At 38.6% G+C, this 20,329-nt stretch overlaps 1 protein-coding gene across 6 annotated transcripts in view; it reads left to right on the forward strand.

Annotated features, from left to right (window-relative positions):
* Positions 1-20,329, forward strand: part of CCDC15 (coiled-coil domain containing 15) — a 100,277-nt gene that overhangs the window by 75,908 nt on the left and 4,040 nt on the right. For 2 of the 6 annotated variants that reach the window (XM_040483424.1, XM_040483428.1), the window contains 3 exons: positions 5,716-5,892; positions 6,097-6,245; positions 7,476-8,242. In XM_040483424.1, the coding sequence (XP_040339358.1) occupies positions 5,716-5,892; positions 6,097-6,245; positions 7,476-7,597 (448 nt within the window). In that variant the 3' untranslated portion in view covers positions 7,598-8,242. Of the gene's footprint in view, positions 1-5,715; positions 5,893-6,096; positions 6,246-7,475; positions 8,243-13,039; positions 13,701-19,801; positions 19,967-20,329 lie in introns of those variants that run through there. The other 4 variants (XR_005792975.1, XM_040483425.1, XM_040483426.1 and 1 more) reach the window with 4 other exon arrangements.

Consider the following 20,329-nt stretch of genomic DNA (forward strand, 5'->3'; position numbering starts at 1 on the left):
TGCCCCTCCCCTGCTCGTGTTCTGCCTTTCTCCCAAAAATAAATAAACGTTAAAAATATAAAGAATATTGGAACCAGGACAGTTATAATCCCAGAATTCAAACTCATTATAGAGAGTTGGAGCTGGTTAGGTTCTTTGGAATAATCTACATGGTCTCATTCACTAACATTTCAACTCTCTCTGTAGAGATGACTCCCATTGTTTTCTCATGACTAGAACTATTTTCCAAAAACTAGTCCAAAGTTCCCTCCAGGAACCTGTACATCTACCCCTGGGTGTAGCCCATGCCTTTCAAACTCAGGCTGGGTAAGTCAGATGCACTGTCTTCTTCTCCAAATCTATTTGTCCTCTTCACTTATTTAAGTACACTATCCTCTGGTTGAGTCATCTTCTCTCTCTTTCCCCTGTCCTCCAAATCTATATTTTATCAGTTGCTAAGACTTATTCATTCTTTCTCCTTAATGTCCTTCTCATTCTTTCCCTCTGTATTAGTTAGGGTTCTCCAGAGAAACAGAACCAAAAATGTGTGTGTGTGTGTGTGTGTGTGTGTGTGTGTGTGTGTGTGTGGTATACATATGATTTATTGTAAGGATTTGGCTCACATTATTACTGAGACTGACAAGTCCCAAGATCTGCAAGCTGGAGATGCAAGAGAATCAATGGTTTAGTTGTAGTCAGAACCAGGATTGCTGATGATATAGTTGCCATTCAAAGGCTGGCAGGCTTGGGGTGCCTGGCTGACTCAGTTGGTAGAGCATGCAGCTCTTGATCTCAGGGTCGTGAGTTCGAGCCCCACGATGGGTGTAGAGATTACTTTAAATAAATAAACTTAAAACACATACACACACAAAGACTGGTAGGCTCAATACCCAGGAAAAGCCAGTATTTCAGTTTTAGTGTAAAGGCAGGATGTGACTAATGTCTTAGCTCAAAGCATCCAGGGTCAGGAGGAGTTCCCTCTTACTGTTGGGAGGGTCAGCCTTTTTTGTTCTATTTAGTCCTTCAACTGATTGGACAAGGCCCACCTACATTAGAGAAGGCAGTCTGTTTTATGTTGTCTACTGATTTAAATGTTAATCTCATCCAAAAACATCTTCACAGAGGTCCCCTGAATAGTGTGCACCCCATGGTCTGTGAAATCAAGTTGATGCATAAAATTAACCATCAGACCCTGCTACCCATCCCCATAGCCTCTGCCCTGATTTGGGCCTATATTAATTTGCTACCCCTGCCAGCACTCTTAGTTTCTCAAACTATAACTAGACTCAAGTCCCAGCAGTCCCCAAGTAAGATACAAAGTTAGACCTATGAGGAGATACATTACACTCCAAAAAGAATTTATATGTATAGAAATCTAGAGAATACATGTAGAATAGGTCATAAAAGGATAGGATCATAGTGGATGGAATATCAAGTTGGATCAGGCAGAATTTATTGGTCTGTGCCCACTCAGCAGAGACTCCAAATTCAGTCTTTTAGATTGAGGGGTTAGAAGAGTCTTTAATATGTTGGTTAGTTGACTAAACCATGGACCCAAAGGTGGCCTATACGAAATGAAGTTAAATGCCAGAACCTCTTTGGCATATTGTAGAGGAAAGTACCCGAAAGCTTAGAGAGATTGGTACATTAGAATGAACTTACCATGTAAGACCTGTTCACCAGCTCTGGGAGGGTCAAGAGGACACACCTTTCACCACCACTGTGAAAAACTTGTGAGGGGAGCCTCAGCATTCTTGAAGAGTTCTGTAGTCACCCTTCTCTGTAGGTCAAACATTACAGTAGGAACTGCAACCACCAAATTGGGATTCCTGATGCAATGAGGATAATGGGACTCTGGAATGGCAGGTACTTAATCAACAAGAAAAGAGGGATGTGGTTACTGTAATTGGATAACTGAGCCAAAGCAATAATCACAATAGTCTGACTCATAGAGACCTATGGCATTTGGATAATAGGTCATGGTTCCTTTGTGGAAGACTGAGAGAAAGATTAACAGTATAAAATTCTGGCATTGTAGCAGGGTCCTTCCTCAAGGAAACCTGGACTCCACTTCAAGAGGTTCTTGGTCTATAAATTGGCTCAAGTCTGAGAATCGATTGAAGGGCCATTATGACTCTGTTTTGGTCATCTAAGATATATTACTGTTCACTCAACCTAAACTCTTATGCTTATAGAGGCAGGAATCCATGCTGATCCATGGGCTGTGCTCAGTTATTTGGCTGGATGGTCTCAGGGGACTTGAAAGGAACATTATTGGAAAGTTGGTGACAAGGAGATCTGGGGAAGAGGTAAATGTATAGTTCTCTCCAGGCAAAAGATATGAAAATATTTATCTTCCATGTTAATGCTCACTGAAGGGTAACCTCACCATTTAGTCAGTCAGTCAGTCAGTCAGTCAGTCAGTTGTCAGTCAATAATTTACTCACTCACTCATCACCAAGGCATGATCCCATAATCATACGACCTTTGAACAAAATGGGAGTTAGGGGCAGCAACATGCTACACTGTTAAAAACCCACATGTAACTTTTGACTCTCCCAAAACTTAACTACTAGTAGCTTATTGTTGCCTGAAAGCCTTCACAATAACATAAACGGTTGATTAACACATATTTTATATGGTATATATATCTAAAGTAGAGAAAAGAAAATGTTCTTAAGGAAATCATAAGAAAGAAAAAATACATTTACAGTACTGTACTGTAAAAAAAATCCATATCAAAGTGGACCCATGCAGTTGAAACTAGTGTTGTTCAAGGCCAACTGGGCATATTCTTTGTGTCTGTTCAGGTCTGGCACATTTTTAAATCAGGTTTGTTTTCTTACTGTTGAGTTTTAAGAATTCTTTGTATATTTTGGTTCATGGTCTTTTATCAGATATCTTTTGCAAATATTTTCTCCCAACCTGTGGCTTGACTTCTCATTCTTTTGACAGTGCCTTTTGCAGAGCAGAAGTTTCTGACTTTAATGGAGCCTAGCTTATCAGTTATTTCTTTAATGGATCGTGTCTTTGGTATTGTATCTGAAAAATCATTACCATATCCAAGATCATATAGATTTTCTCCTAAGTTATCTTCTAGGAGCTTTGTAGTCCTGTGTTTTATATTTAATTCTATGAGTTAATTTTGTGACGAGTGTAAGTTCTACGTCTAGATTGAGTTTTTCCATATGGATATTCAGTTGTTCCCACACCATTTGTTGAAGAGACTGTCTTTGTGCCATTGCATTGCTTTGCTTCTATGTCAGAGATCAAGTGACTCTATTTAGATGGGTCTATTTCTGGGCTCTGTGTTGTGTCGATTGTTCTAATTGTCTGTTCTTCTGTCAATACCACACTGTCTTGATTACTGTACCTTTATAATAAGTCTTGAAGTTGAATAGTGTCTGTCTTCCAACTTTGTTTTTCTCCTTCGATATTATGTTGGCTATTCTGGGAATTTTGCCTTTTCCATATAAAGTTTAGAATCAGTTTGTCAATATCTATAAAATAACTTGCTGGGATTTTTATTGGGATTTCATTGAATCTATAGATCAGGTTGGGAAGAACATAGACTGTCATGTCATCTGGAAACAAAGATACTTTTATTTTCCTTCCCAATCTCTATATCTTTTATTTCCCTTTCTTGTCTTATTGCATTAGCTAAGACTTTTAGTACCATGTTGAAAAGGGGTGGTGAGAGGAGACAGTCTTGCCTTGTTCCTGATACTCGTGGGTAAGTGTTTAGTTTCTCACCATTGAGTATGATGTTAGCTGTAGGTTTTTTTGGTAGAGTCTTTATCAAGATTAGGAAGTTCCTTTTATTTCTAGTTTACCAAGAGTATTATCATAAATGGTGTTGGATTTTGTCAAATGCTTTTTCTGCATTTATTTATAGGGTCATGTGATTTTTCTTATTTAGTCTTTTGATGTGATACATGACATTAATTGATTTTTTTTCATGTTGAACCAGCCTTGCATTCCTGGGATAAATCTCACTTGGTCTTGGCATCTAATTCTTTTTATACATTGTTAGTTTTGATGTGCTAACAGTTTTGAAGATTTTTGTCTCTGTGATCATGAAAAATATTGGTCTTTAGTTGTCTTTTCCTGTAATATCTTTGTCTGGTTTTGGTATTAGGGTAATGCTGGCATCATAGGATGAGTTAAGAAATATTTTTTTCTGCTTCTGTTCTCTGAAAGAGGTTGTAGAGAATTGGTATAATTTCTTCTGTGATTGGTGAACCCATGTGGGCTTGGTGTTTTTGGTTTTGAAATGTTATTAATTATTGATTCCATTAGATCTAGGTTTGTTCTCCAGTGCATTTTTCATCTCAGAAATTGTAGTTTTCATCTTGAGAAGTTTGATTTGTCCTTTTTATATCCTAACTTTTGAACATATAAAATATAGTCATAACAACTAACATTTTTCTGTGCTAATTCTAATAGCTCAGTGCTAAGTTGGTTTTAATCGGTTATTCTCTTAATTATGAGTATATTTAGGAAAACATAAGCTTCTTTTAAAACATAAACATGCTTCTTTGCATGCCAGGTAATCTTTAATTAGGTGTCAAACATTGTAAATTTTGCCTTGTTGGTTGCTGAATATCTTTGTATTCATATACATTTTTCTGAGCTTTGTTCTGGGATGTAGTTAAATTACTTTAGAGCTTTGCTTTTATAATTTATTAGATTGTGTCTGGATCAGTGCTCAGTTTGGGACTAATCATTATTCCCCACTGTGGAGGTAAGATCTTCCTGAAAACTCTACCCAGTGCCCTGTGCATTATGAGTTTTTCATGTCTGAGTGGCAGGAACAGGCACTGTTCCCAGCTCTGTGTGAGCACAAGGCACTCTCCCTTGTTAGTCATTCTGATGATTCTGTCCCTAACCTCAGGTTCTCTCTTCCAACATGTGCACAGTACTCTGCTGTGTATTAGAAGGAGACCTCTGTAGATCTCTGGGTTTTCTCCTCTCTGGTATTCTGTCTTACGAACTCTAGTTGCCTTTGTGTCCCTGGACTGTGAGCTGTATCTTCCCAACTCAGTCCACCAGGCTCTACCTCAACACTCCCACCCCTGTGCCACTGCCTGGAGACTTTGAAGGCTTGGGCAGTTAAAGGGCTCACTTCATTTGTTTGCCATTTGTCAAGAATCACTGTTTCTCAGTGCCTGATGTTGAGAGCCATAAAAGCCATTGTTTTTGGATTTTGCCTGGTTGATTGTTTGGTTTATTTATCTATCTATTTATTTGGCTGTTTAAGGAAAGAATGCTTTTGTAATTGGATTCTTACAGAAAAACTTTTTTTTTTAAGTTTATTTATTTTGAGAGAGAAGAGTGAGGGAGGGGCCTAGAGGGAGGGAGAGAGAGAGAGAATCCCAAGCAGGCTTCTCACTGTCAGTGCAGAGCCCAGTGTGGGTCTTGAATTCACAAACCTGTGAGATCATGACCTGAGCTGAAATCAAGAAGCAGTGTCTTAACCGACTAAGCCACCCAGGCACCCCCAGAAACACTTTTTTATTTGTAACCAATGGTCATTGCCACTTGAGAGGTTACATATTTATGTGAGCTATAAGATAAACTCAAATCAGCCAGCAGGAATTTTTGAGGCTATTCTAGGGGTGCTAAACTGATTTCCTGACTCCCTTGTTTCTGGGAATTCTTTGAATTATTTGGTTCTAGTAGCTAGTCCTAAATAATGATTTTATGAAATTCCTAACCATGTTATTTTATTCTCAGAATTAAAAAAAAGAAAGAGCAGCAACGTTACGCTGAGGAGCAGAGGATACTAAGAATGAACTTCCATGAAGAGCCATGTTCAGGAGAGAAGATGAGTGAGAAAATAGCCCAGCTACAGCTTGAGGAAGTAAAAGGAGCCAGAGAAAAACAACAACAGAGAGAGAAGGAATGCCAAAGGTATTTTGAAAAGTTCTGCATAAAGTCCTGGCTCTAGCGGAATAGCACTGTATTTCCTCCCGTGCTATTTCCCAGTACAAGAGGAAGAGTTGAGGCATGGAGATGTGAAATAATTTTACTAGTGAAAGCTGGTGAAATAAGGACTCATGCTCATTCTCTTCCTGGTGGTTCACTTTGCCTGATCTTACTGTTATCTTTATATAGATATACGGAAGCTCTAAGAGCCCAGATCCAGGAGAAAATGCAGCTGTATAATATTACTTTACCTCCACTATGCTGTTGTGGTCCTGATTTTTGGGATGCGCATCCTGATACCTGTGCCAACAATTGTATTTTCTATAAAAACCCTAGAGGTAAGCTTCTTAAAGGAATGGTTGGGGCCTGGTGGCAATGAAACAAACAAACAAACGATAAATGTAGTGATTGTAGTAATTTAACATTCATTGTTTGTTTACTAGATATCAGTGACTGTTATAACTCCTTTACAAAGCAACTCTTGAGACAATAAAAATAATTATAGTGAGTTAAAATCCTTTTTGAGATCTGTTACCTTCTTGTCTCCATTTATGCTGGGGAAATATTTCCGTTCCACCGTAGGGAGACTTGGATTCCAGGTCCTCCTGTGAATGAAGAAATGAGAGCTTGTGTTTTAGGGCCATCGAAGTTAGGCCTCTGTCCAGTTACATTCCCTACTACCCAAATACTTTAATGTTATTTAACATAGACTTATTACCATCTGTATCCACATTAGACTGCCACTTCTGCCAGGTGACACTGAGGAAAATGAGGACCAGTATCAGCTCTATATTCAGGAATCCCAGCTAGAGAAAAACAGAGTCCTTGTTATTGTCACCAATGTTTCTGTTTCCTGGCTGTCCTTAAATATAGTTATTTATTACATAGGGTAGAGATTGTGTAGGCTTCATGTGCATACCAAAAATACTGCCAGTATTTGTATTCCCCCTGCCCTGTCTGTGTGATACAAGTTCCTAATCAATTCTGTGAGTTAAATTTTAAAAACACAAATCTTATCATGCCATTCCTCTATTTCTAAAACCTCTAGGGTTCACCATTACAGTACGAAATGCATGCCATATTTAGCATATTTTCTCTCTGGCCCCAGGTGACACTCCAGCCTTATCAGACTTGCTACTTCCAGTACACATCACTTTCTTTTATACCTTTTGTGCCATCTATTTTTCTGCCCGGAAGGCCGCCTTTCCTTTACTCTTATTAATCCTCCTAGACCATCTTAAATGTTACTACTTCTGGAAATCTTTTCCCTCTTCCTGGATGTGTTTTCATTCATTCTGAAATTCATTATGTGACAACATTTTGTATATGCCTCTGGTTTGAAAGTATTACCCTGAAACTTAATTATCTCTGTGTCCATCCTCTTCATTATCTTTTCTGTCCTCACAGAGTGCTTGGCATGTACTAAGTACTCGATAAATATGTATTCAATGAGTAGGCAAAGTTAATACCTATGAGACTTAGTAGAGAAGCAGTGCTAATGGGAAGGAAGTGGGGAGAGTAGTGGAGAATCTGACTGACTTCATCACCGTGCAAATCTTTATTTGCAGCATATACCCGGGCACTACATTCGGTCATCAACTCCTGTGATATCCCTGTGGGGAGCTCAGCTCTTCGAGTCGCCATGCATAATTTGGTTTCTGCACACAGACGGACTTTGAAAAATGTGTAATGAGAATCTGAATCCAACTGTTAGTATTTCAGTCTTCATTTAAAACCAACCCTGAGAGATTATTTAGGAAAAACTGATAAAGTGTATAAGATATGTAATCTAGAAAGACTGTCCCAGGTAACAACCGTCTCTATAATTAGATCATTACCATTGTTTCAGTCTGTGCTTGGGGCTGAAATTGAAAGCTGACTTCCAAGCTTGTGTTTTTGCCGTGAACTGTGTGGAGTCTCTTGTTTTTAAAAAATGATCAGTTAGACCAGTAAGGTTTTTTTACTTAGCTCTGCTCTGATTAGAAGAGATCATGAGAAATCATTGAGATTGTCTCATTTATTGCCTTTTTAAAACTGTTTCTTTGAGTCTTGACAAAACTGGAAATGTCTAGATAAAACAGAAAAGATGATGAAATGGGTTTCTGAGCATCAGTGGCCATCTACATTCCTGTTAGCTGTTCTAGTTGTATATAGCGATTAGAGATGAGAAGAATCTGAATTTGATGCACATTTTGTTTTCCTCGAGATTTTTCTCTCCTGGCTTTTAAACTTATTGCCTCTTTCCCCATTCAGTGCCATTGGCCATAGTACTTTATAATTTTATAATTTTGTACTGCAAAAACAAGGTAAATAAACCCTCTGTCTTTTGAGCTTCTTCTATGTGAAATAATTGTGAGTGACATTTCAAAAAGTAAATCTGAAGTCAAAGTGAGTAAAGGTCCTGCCTTATTTCCCTATCTTCTAAAAAGCTGAAGAATGGTATATCTACAGAGCAGATGAAGTAAAAATTTCTATAGTTAGTGTGAATTTGTTATTTCATCACTGATTTCCTGACACAAAATATCAAAAGGTTTAGTATTGAATTAAAGGTACTGAGAATTTCTTTTTCCAACTTTCTCTAATGATCAGTGTTGAAGAAGCACATAGGTTACATCTCAAAAAACTCCTAAACATCAAGCCAGGTCATCAAAAATAAGGGTCAAAATTACCTGTATGACAAGATTGACTGGTTATTTAACCAGATTAATAATCCAGTTCAGTCAGAATCTTTAAGTATTTGTATCCATGATTCAGCCTTTAAGAGTTGTATTTCTAACAGTTTTATTGAGATATAATTCATATACTATGTGATTAACTCATTTGAAATGTGCAGTTCAGTGGTTTTTAGTATATTCTAGGATTGTGCAAGTGTCACCACTGTCAAATTTTAGAATAGTTTCGTCATTCTAAAGAGATGCCCCCATAATCCAACAATCCCACTACTGAGTATGTATCTGAAATAATTGGAAGCAGGATCTCGAACAGATATTTGCATACCCATGTTCATGGCAGTATTACTCACAGTGGCCAAGAAGTGGAAGCAACCCAAGAAGTGTCTGTCGACAGATGAATGGATAAGCAAAATGTGGTCTATACATACAATGAATATTATTCAGCCTTAAAAAGGAAAGAAGTACTACCACATGATATAATATGGATGAGCCCTACGAACATGCTGAGTGAAGTAAACCAGTCACAAAAAGAAAAATGCAGTATGATTCCACTTATATGAGGAACTTAGTCAAATTCATAAAGACAGAAACTAGAATAGCATTGCTGGGGTCTGGGGGGAGGAGGAAATGCAAAGTTGTTGAATGCGTAGGGTTTTGGTTTTACAATATGAAAAAGTATTGGAGATCTATTTTACAACAGTGTGAATCTACTTAACATGACTGAACACAGCGTGTAAACACTTAAAAACAATTACAATGGTAAACTTTAGATTATGTGCAGTTTTTTGTCTGTTTGTTTTTGGTTTTTTACCACAGTTAAACATTTTAAGAAGGAAAATTCCATCCCATTAGCAGTCACTTCCCATTCCCTCCTCCCTCAGCCCTCGGCAATCACCAACCTGCTTTCTGTCTCTATAGATAGATTTACGTGTTCCGGACTTTTCATAAGAATGGAATCATACAATATATAATTTTTGTGACTGGAGTCTTTGTTTAGTATAATTTCTTTTTCTTTTTCTTGTTTGTTTTTTGTTTTTTTTTTGTTTTTTTTTTTGACGTTTATTTGTGAGAGACAGCAGTAGTGAGGAAGGGGCAGAGAGTGAGAGAAGGAGACACAGAACCTGAAGAAGGCTCCAGGCTCTGAGCCACTGTCAGCACAGGGCTTAACGCGGGGCTCGAACTCACGAACCGTGAGATCATGACCTGAGCCAAAGTCAGACGCTCAACAGACCGAGCCACCCAGGCGCCCCATGTTTAGTATAATGTTTTTAAGATTTTTTCCATGTTTTAGCATGTATCAGTATAATACTTCATTGCATTTTGTTGCCCAGTAATATTCCACTCTATGGATACCACATTTTATTTTACGCATTCATCACTTGATGAACATTTGGGCTCTTTCTCCTAATTGGCTATTATGAATAACGCTGCTATGAACATTTGCTTACAGATTTTTCTGTGGACATATGTTTTCATTTCTCTTGGGTGTATACCTAGGAATGAATACGCTGGGTCACATGGTACCTCTATGTTGAATGTTTTGAGGAATTGAAAACCGTTTTCCAAAGTGGCTATACCATTTTATATTTCTACCTATGGTGATAAGGGTTCAGATTTCTTCACATTTACCAACATGTGTCATTATCTGTCTCTGATTATAGCCATCCCACTGGGTGTGAAGTGGTATCTCACAGTGGTTTTAATTTGCATTTTCCTGGTGGCTAATAATGTTGAGCATCTCACGTGCTTATCAGCCATTTGTGTATCTTCTTTGGAAAACTATCTTTTTAGATCCTTTGCCCATTTGTACTTGGGTTATTTATCTTTTGATTATTGAGTTATGAGTGTTAGTATATTCTCTATATAGGTCTCTTCTCAGACATATGATTAGTGAAGGTTTTCTCCCATTCTGGAGATTTTTTTTCACTTTCTTGATGATTTTCTTTGCCACACAGAAGTTTTTAATTTTGATGAACTCAAATTCATCTAAACTTTTTCTCTTGTTTTTCTTTGGTTTCTTTAACCGATACCTAATCCAAGGTCACAAAGATTTATTCCTGTGTGTTCTAATAAGAGTTTTATCGTTTTAGTTCTTACATTTAGGTCTGTGATCTATTGTTTTTCTTTTTATAAGTTTCTTTATTTTGATAGAGGGAGTGAGCGGGGGAGAGGCAGAGAGAGAGGGCGAGAGAGAATTTCAAGCAGCCTCCACACTGTCAGCATGGAGCCCGATGGCAGGGCTTGGACTCAGAAACCGTGAGATCGTGACTTGAGCTGAAACCAAGGGTTAGATGTTCAACCAACTGAGCCACCTAGGCGCCCCAGTCTGTGATCTATTTTGAGTTAATTTTTGTGTAGGTGTTAGACCTGGGTCCAACTTCACTTTTTTGAACGAGGATATCCAGTTGTCCTAGCTCCATTTGTTCAAAAAAATTATCATTTGTGCTGTTGAATTGATATGACATTCTTGTCAAAAATTAGTGGACCATTAAGGTAGGGGTTTATTTCTGAACTGAGTTCTATTCCATTAATCTATATGTTTATCATTATATCAGTACAATCTGTCTTGATTAATGTAGCTTTCTAGTATGTTGTGAAGTTGGGAAGTGGAAGTCTTCCAACTTTGTTCTTCTTTTTCAAGATTGGTTTGCTATTCTGAGTCGCTTGCATTTTTCATATGAATTTTAAGATTACCTCCTGCAAAAAAAGCTAGCTGAGATTTTTTTTAATAGGGATTGCATTGAATCTATAGGTCACTTTTGGAGCAATTACCTTGTGATTCATGAACACAAGATATCTTTACATTCATTTAAGTCTTTTTTAACTTCTTTCAACAATGTTCTGTAGTTTTTAGGGCATAAAATTTGTACTTACTTTGTTAAATTTATTCCAAAGTATCTTATTCTTTTTGATGCTATTTTCAATAGAATTATTTTCTTAATTTTATTTGCAGATTGTTCATTGCAAGTGTATAGTAATGTAATTGATTTTTTGTATATTATTCTTGTGTTCTGCAACCTTCCTGAACTCTTTTTTACTTTTAGTAGTTTTGGGGGGGTTTCTTGGGATTTTTTAATATATAAGATCTTCTCATTTGCACACAGAGATAGTTTTGCTTTTTTCCTCTCTGATCTGGATGCCTTTTATTTCTTTTTCTTGCCTAATTGCCCTGGGTAGAACATCCAGTACCATGTTGAATAGGAATGATGAGTGGACATCCTTGTCTTGTTTCTAATCTTAGGGGGAAAACATTTGGTCTTTCATCATTATGTGTGATGTTTGCTGTGAGTTTTTTTTAAAATTTTTTTTTTTTCAATGTTTATTCATTTTTGGGACAGAGAGAGACAGAGCATGAACGGGGGAGGGGCAGAGAGAGAGGGAGACACAGAATCGGAAACAGGCTCCAGGCTCTGAGCCATCAGCCCAGAGCCTGATGCGGGGCTCGAACCCACGGACCGCGAGATCGTGACCTGGCTGAAGTCGGACGCTTAACCGACTGCGCCACCCAGGCGCCCCCTGCTGTGAGTTTTAATAAAAGCTTTTAATAAAGGGTCCCTGAATTCCCTTTATTAGTTTGAGGAAGTTACCTTTTGTTACTAGTTTGTTGAGTGTTTTTATCCTGGAAAAGTATTTAATTTTGTGAAATGTTTTTCTGCATCTACTAGGATTATTGTGTGTTTTTTGTCTTTTTTTTTTCTACTTAATAAAATGTATTACAATAATTGGTTTTCAGATGTCAGACCAACCTTTTACTTCTAGGATAAGTTGTATTAGTTCTTACCTATTTGGTCTTGTACTACAAGGTTTTTGCTTGTTCATTCTATTTTCCTTTTTTTTTTTTTTTTTTAGTTTGGTTATCTGAGATAGGTGAATTGACGTGTCCGACACCAAGTTCACAGTGAAATGATAATGGGATTAAATCTTGCATAGGATTAAGCAACTTTCCAGTCTTCTTCCTCTAGGTTCAGTCTATGAACATAAATCTCCCCTGAGCAGGAATATGTTTTTGTGTTGTAATTTGGCCATATATAAACAGCGTTAATGATTTATTTCTGTGGGGTTAGAGAATGCTGGGATAGCTAGCAGCTACCAAGGAGGAAGCCTGAGTCTCATAACCCTTACTGATGGTAGGTTGGCAAATCCTGTTTAAATTGGATGAATGCACTTTGAAAAGAAGCTTGGAATCTAAGAGTTTGCTAATTTATAAGTTTGTGAACTCATGGTTGGATGGACAAATTCTACAAGGTTTCTAAATGAGAAGGACCTATAAAAATGAAGAGACCTGGATGTAAGAAGTGAGCCTAAGTGAGATAGATTTTGATTTCTGGGAGGGGGGGGAGGTATTAAGTTTGGACCCACTAATTCAAATAGGGTAGGTAGCAGACATTTCAAATAAACAACTGAGTAAGAATGAACTTTCTTAGATAATTATTTCTTTATTCTCCTCAAATTTCTTCTAGGTTTTCCCTCATACTTACCAGGTGGTGACAATGCTTCCTGTATCTCTGGAAAAACAAGCTGTCAAAGGGAGGTTCCCCAAGTTCCCACCATCCTACCTACCTACCTGCCTACCTACCTGTGTATCTTAGTTCTTAATATGGATAAGCTTTTATTCTATCTTAGGCCTGCTCTGACTTGTGGCTAGATCCAGTTCCCTTCCACCTACTTAAGGAAACAGTGCCTCAGCATTTCTCTGCCTTGTCTTCTGCATCATAATTTCCTCCTCACTCCTAGTCTTCCTATCAGTATATAAAGCTGCTGTGATTTCTTCCGTCTTTAAAACCAACCAGAGAGAAGAAAACCTATCTTTCTTCGCCCTGCCTTCACCTTTACCTACCACCAGCCTTCTCTGCTTCTCTTCCTGACAAAACTCCTTGAGTTGTCTCTACCTCCTCCTCCTGTTCTCACATTCTTTCTTGAATGCATTATAGCAAGACATTTGCCTTCTTCTCTCCAATGAAGATGCTTTTTTCAGAGTCACCAATGACTTCCATATTGTTAAATCCAGTTGTCATTCATTCTCATACTTCCTCTTGACCTTTCAACAGAATTAAACATTTTTTTTTGAAGTTTCTTATCACCTGGCTTCTACAACACCAAAGCTTTTGATTTTTCTTCCCACTCAACTGGTTATTTCTTCTTCATTTCTTTTTGCTGTGTTTTCCTCATCTTTGAATATTAGGGTGTCACAGGGCTCAGTCCCTGGACTTCTTTTTTACTTACACTTACTCTTCTGGTGATCTCTTTTAGTCTGATGGGTTTTTAAAAAGTTTTTTTTTTAATGTTTATTTATTTTTGAGAGAGAGAGAGACCGAGCACGAGCAGGGGAAGGGCAGAGAGAGGGGACACAGAATCGGAAGCAGGCTCCAGGCTCTGAGCTGTCAGCACAGAGCCCGACAAGGGGCTCAAACCCACGAGCTGTGAGATCATGACCTGAGCCGAAGTTGGACGCTCAACCGACCGAGCCATCCAGGCACCCTAGTCTGATGTTTTTTGTTTTTTGTTTTTAATTTACATTTATTTATTTTTGATAGAGAGAGACAGAGCACAAGTGGGGGAGGGGCAGAGATAGAAGGAGACACAGAATCGGAAGCAGGCTCCAGGCTCCGAGCTGTCAGCACAGAGCCTGATGCAGGGCTCGAACTCACAAACCGCAAGATCATGACCCGAGCCGAAGTCGGACGCTTAACCAACCAAGCCACCCAGGCGCCCCTGATGGTTTTAAATGTTATCTACATACTCCCAAATTTATATTCTGGTCCAGACCTCTCACTGAAATCAAACTGTTAACAACTCCAACTGCTTACTTGACATTTCCACATCGTTGGCCTCCCTCAAATTTGCTCTTTCTACAATCTTTCCCATGTCAATTCCCATGTCCCATCTATTTATTGAGGCTGAGAAACTTGAAGAAATCATTGCCTTCTGTCTTCATCTCATTTTCATCCTTCATCACTTCCTCAGCAAATTGTGTCAACTCTACCTTCAAAATGTATCTCCCGTTCATGTTCCTTATCCTGCCAGATGCCTGGTCCAAACCACCAGCATATCTCTCATGGATTACTGTAAGAGTTTCCTAAGTAATCTCTCTGCCTGTACTTTGTATACTTTCTCAGTACAGCAACCAAACTTAACACATCCAAAAACCAACCTTCTGGTCTCCACCTTTTACACACACATATGCATACCCCCTAACGACAACAAAAAAATCTGTTCCTTCAGTCTTCTCCATCTCAGCAAATGACGGCTCCATCTTTTTAGCCAAGAAAAGAAGAAGAAGAAGAAGAAGAAGAAGAAGAAGAAGAAGAAGAGAGTCAACCTTTACTTGTGTATTTCTTTTTTTTTTTTTTTTTTCAACGTTTATCCATTTTTGGGACAGAGAGAGACAGAGCATGAACGGGCGAGGGGCAGAGAGAGAGGGAGACACAGAATCGGAAACAGGCTCCAGGCTCTGAGCCATCAGCCCAGAGCCCGACGCGGGGCTCGAACTCACGGACCGTGAGATCGTGACCTGGTTGAAGTCGGACGCTTAACCGACTGCGCCACCCAGGCGCCCCTACTTGTGTATTTCTTATGCAACTTCTTGTTGGCTCTACCTTGAAAATGTATGCAGTATACAACTACTTCTCAGTATCTGCCCCACTGCATCCCTGATCTGAGTCATCATCATTCCTGAATTATTGTGACCGTCTCCTAGTTGGTTATCTTGTTTCTATATTTGCCCCTTCCAGACCGTTCTTAGTACCACAACCAGAGCAGTGCTTTCAGAAAAAGTAAGATTGTGTCACTCCTCTGCTCACAGTTCCCTTTGGCTATTCAGGAAATTTCAGCCACAGTCCTTATTATGTCATACAAGGCCGTAAAAAATCTGGTCCTAATCCCTTTTGAGTCTTTATCTCCAACTGCTCTTTGTTTTTGCACATTCTGCTCATCTTTGTATTCCTTAGGACAGTCTAGGGGCACTTTTGCTTTAGGGCTTTTTAATTTGCTGTTTGCTCTGCATGGAGACACTTCTCCCTCAGGTAATATTTGGCTAACTTCCTTACCTCCTTTAAGTCTTTATTCAAATGTATCCTCTTAAAGGGCCTTCTGGACCCTTGGCCATCTTATTTTTTATTTTTTTTTTAAATGTTTATTTATTTGTTCTTGAGAGAGAGAGAGAGAGAGAGAGAGAGAGAAAGACTCTCAAGCAGGCTCTGCACTGTCCGTGTGGAGCTGGACTCAGGGCTCGAACTCACGAACCGTGAGATCATGACCTGAGCTATAATCAAGAGTTGGATGCTTAACCAACTGAGCCACTTAGGCACCCTTGACCATCTTATTTTAAAATCAACCCTCCTGACCACCTCCACACCCAGGTATTCCTTATCCCCTTTCTCTGCTTTACCTTTCTTCATAATACTTCTTTCTGCATGACATACTATATATTTTACTTAATGTTTATTTTCTCTCTCTCCCTGCTGGATTGTATACTCCACAAAGACAGGGATTTTTGCTTATTCAATGGTTCATCCCCGGTTCTTAAGACTATGCCTGTCACATAATGGGCTCTCAGTAAATGTTTGTAAAATGAATGAACATTTTTGTCCTTTAAAAATTCCAAGTATTTCTATGTGATTAGTAGTTTTACCTAATGTTTTTGATCTTTACCCAAAAGGTCTTTGGACATCATTTTATTTTGTATTTTATTTTCTCATTGCTACTGTAATTCGGGACAAATAATTAATTTCTCTGGACTATAGTATTCTCTTTTATAAAATAAGAGAGTTATACTAAGTGACCTTTAATCTCCCCTGTAGCGCTAACATTGTATGGACTTATTATGTTTTATACTTTTGGCCTCACTCTCAAGGTGTCCATTTCATTTGCTCTTCATGCTGAGTTTGCACTAGTGTAGGTTTTACTCGTGGACAGTGAGGCGAGGGTAGGGCAGGTTTGTTCTCCTCCACTCCGACTCCACCACCGACCTTGTCAGAGCAGATGCAGATTCGATAGGTCCCAGTGGACTAGGAGGGCAGAGCAGGTGGAAGAAGAGCAAGAAAGTACGGGTATAGGTGCAGCAAGAGGAGCACAATCCCGCTGTGCTGCTCCCAAGACAGGAACTTTATTGGTTCACAGCATCCAGGCCAAGCGAGGGAACACATATATGATGGAGGCCACTTCAGGAATATGGTAGTAGTGGAGGATAGTCATGTACTAGTTTTCCGGCAGTGAAAAACTGGTGCATGATACATTTTCCTAGGCGGTCTAACCAAAACAGCTTGCTCCAGTTGCTTTGGTTTTAGTAAACTCTGTTCTCCCTCTTGCACGGTTGTAGTATATTGCTTTAGTACATAACTTAATTGTCTAGGCCTCGCCCTTACCTAGTTAGCCCTTTTTTGATAGCAGGAATGAGATTGGCAGCAACTTTATGGACCACTCACTGGGCGCAGAGGCTAGAAACTGCTGCTTTCATCTCTTCTAACCACTTAAAGTGTGATAAAGGAGGTATCTGGTATTACTTTACCATGTTTACTTAGGTTATGATTTTGGAGGCAAAATATTTCTTTTCATTTCCCACTAGGTGTAGTGAACATAATTTGTTTTGTGTCCCATCTTGGTGGGGCATTTCTCCATGCTTCTCTGAAAAAAAGATTTGGGAGATTGGAAATATTATTGAGGAAGATAAAGGAAATGCTCTCCTGGCATGCTAGGCCCATTCTGACAGGCAAACAACATTGAATATGTTGACTTAGATTTTTATTTATTTATTTATGTATTTATGTATTTATTTATTATGGGTTTTTTTAATTATGTGTATTTATTTTTGAGAGAGAGACAGAATGCCAGTGGGGGGAGGGGCAGAGAGAGTGAGAGACACAGAATCCAAAGCAGGCTCCAGGCTCTGAGCACAGAGCCAGACGCAGGCTTGAACTCACAGACCGTGAGATCATGACCTGAGCCAAAGTTGGACACTTAACCAACTGAGCCACCCAGGCGCCCCAAAGTTTTAAAGCTGTTTTAAGGTGGAAATGAATAGTCCATGTCTGGTCTTGCTCTCACTGACCACTATTAGAGGGGTATGCCAAGGAGAAGTCAAATGGATTCCTTTTGAGTAAGGCCGTTTGGTATTGTACCATATAAGTTGTCACCCTTTTTGGGCCCCACGATGAGATAGATCACCCTTGGTAGAAATTTTCACTCAATTCTTGGCTTAGGTTCTTTGCAACTGCCTATCCCCCCACCAGATATCTACAGCAGTCATTAGTGGATGAAACTGTTAGACATTTCCATCATCTGAACCCACTAATTCATCCTCACATCTCTAAGAGTAAGAGAAGCAGACATTGTGCCTCTTGGTATGATGCAATACAAAACATACAGTGCCTTCTGTGAAGTATTTGTGCCCCGCAAAAGTTGAAACTGAATATGATCAAGCCTGTGAGCTTTTCTCATCTGGGTTCTGGGAGGAAATTGAGTCCTACTGTCCTATGGAATCTACTGTATATAATAAAGTAACCTCTCTCCTATTCACTTAGAATGGCACCACGCACCATCCTGGGAAGAATTGAGAAAATAGCCACTCAAATTGTTCTCTGTTTAGATGGTTTAGATGAAGACAATATGTAAAGAGAAGGGTGGTGAGGATTCTATTTACAGGAAATAGAGGGAAACAAATTATACTATGAGAAAGCAGAAATCCAAAGGATGAGTCATTCTAAAGTAAACTGACAATTTCTTCAACAAGTTAATGGCTTGAATTTAAAAAACGGGGAGATGGTTCTAGATTAAGACAGACTTCTAGAGATAACAACCACCAAATATAATGTATGGACTTTGTTTGGATCCTGATGTGAAAAAAAGCAATCTGTCTTTGAAGCAGGCAAGAGAATTTGAAGAGTCTTAAGTTTGGTAGATATGATGAAGTATTATATGAAAATATCTATGCAGATATGGATACTGAAGTATATCGGGAAGAAATGAAATTATGCTTGAGATTTACTTTAATTCAACAAAATGAGACAACAGAGATAAAGTAAGTGTGGCAAAAGTTTGATGATAACGAATCTAGACCATGGGTATGTCAGGGTCTCGTGTTATTCAGTCTGTTTTTGTGTATGTTTGAATTTTCTTAAAAACAATTGAGTTTAAAAACGTTGGTCCTGAAATAACCTCGTTAGCATTATAAGTGTCCTCCTCGCTCTCTCTGCTCCCCCTCCCCATAAATAATAGAAGGTTTAGGTATGAAAGTAGTATCCCTTAGTTGTGGGACTTCTGACCTAGTTGTTATTATCTGTTATTATTGGAACCTAGAGGCTGCAGCATTTTGTGGCCTTTCTATAAGAAGGGGTGATTAAATAGAAATAGGTTCATTCCAGCAGGTGGGAGTTCTCTAATACAGCTCACACCCTGAATCATCAGATAGGCACCCAGTCACCTGGTTTTAATAATCTGATGAATTCCCAGGCATATAAAAATTCAGAAGATCAGGGATGAAAGACCATGGAGAACATCAGGGTAGAAATGACAAAAAGAATGAATTGGCGATTGTAAAAGAACATAGGGACATCCAATTTGACCTTTTAATGCCTAAGAGAAAAAGTTTTCTAAATGTTATGACATTTATGTTTGATTTGCATTTAGTTATTTTATTTATTGTTCCTTCTTACACTGAGCTTTTTTACCACTAAAGCCAGATTTTTTTTTTAAGGCAGAGAATCAAGGAAAGAGGGTTTGCCTCATTGCCAGATGGATGGGTGTGTTATGTAAATTGAAAATTAGCATATCTTCTTTATTGCTTAACCAGAAATGAGATGATGCCTACGTACATTTTAATTCCTCCTGCTCAAAACTTGAGGTAACCCTCATCCAACAGGATCTTAATCACCTTATCAAGATTGGGTTATGGTTCAGCTAGAGGAAGGAGGTGCCTTAACCTGCTTTCCTAGGTGGGCACTGTGTTTTTTGTAAGGAGTTCAAAGCAATTGCCATAGAGCTGACCAACCCATCTTTTTCTGTCATTCATCAGTACTTTATATCTACACATCAAACTTGACTGTCATACAGCTCTGTCCTTGAGGGTTCAGAGTCAGGGAGTCTTCAGGTATCTCATTTGCAAATATCTTTTCCCATTCTATAAGTTGCCTGTTAGTTCTGTTGGTTGTTTTCTTCACTGTGCAAAAGCTTTTTATTTTGAGGAGGTCCCAATAGTTCATTTTTGCTTTTGTTTCCCTTGTCTCCAGAGAGATGTCAAGTGAGAAGTTGCTGCGATCAAGGTCAAAGAGGTTGCTGCCTGTTTTCTCCTGTAGGATTTTGGTGATCTCCTGTCAACATTTGGGTAGAATCTCCAAACATGCTGTCATATTTGACTTTTAAAATACCTGTTAATTACCTGAACTGTTTATTTATTTTTATTTTTTTAATTTAATTTTTTATTTTTTAAATTTTACATCCAAATTAGTTAGCGTATAGTGCAACAATGATTTCAGGAGTAGATTCCTTAGTGCCCCTTATCCATTTAGCCCATCCCCCCTCCCACAATCCCTCCAGCAACCCTCTGTTTGTTCTCCATATTTATGAGTCTCTTCTGTTTTGTCCCCCTCCCTGTTTTTATATTATTTTTGTTTCCCTTCCCTTATGTTCATCTGTTTTGTCTCTTAAAGTCCTCATGTGATTGAAGTCATATGATACTTCTCTTTCTCTGACTGACTAATTTCACTTAGCATCATACCCTCCAGTTCCATCCATGTAGTTGCAAATGGCAAGATTTC

This window comes from Herpailurus yagouaroundi, unplaced genomic scaffold, assembly GCF_014898765.1.
Source record: "Herpailurus yagouaroundi ecotype Mexico unplaced genomic scaffold, PumYag 161, whole genome shotgun sequence".
Lineage (NCBI taxonomy): Eukaryota > Metazoa > Chordata > Mammalia > Carnivora > Felidae > Herpailurus > Herpailurus yagouaroundi.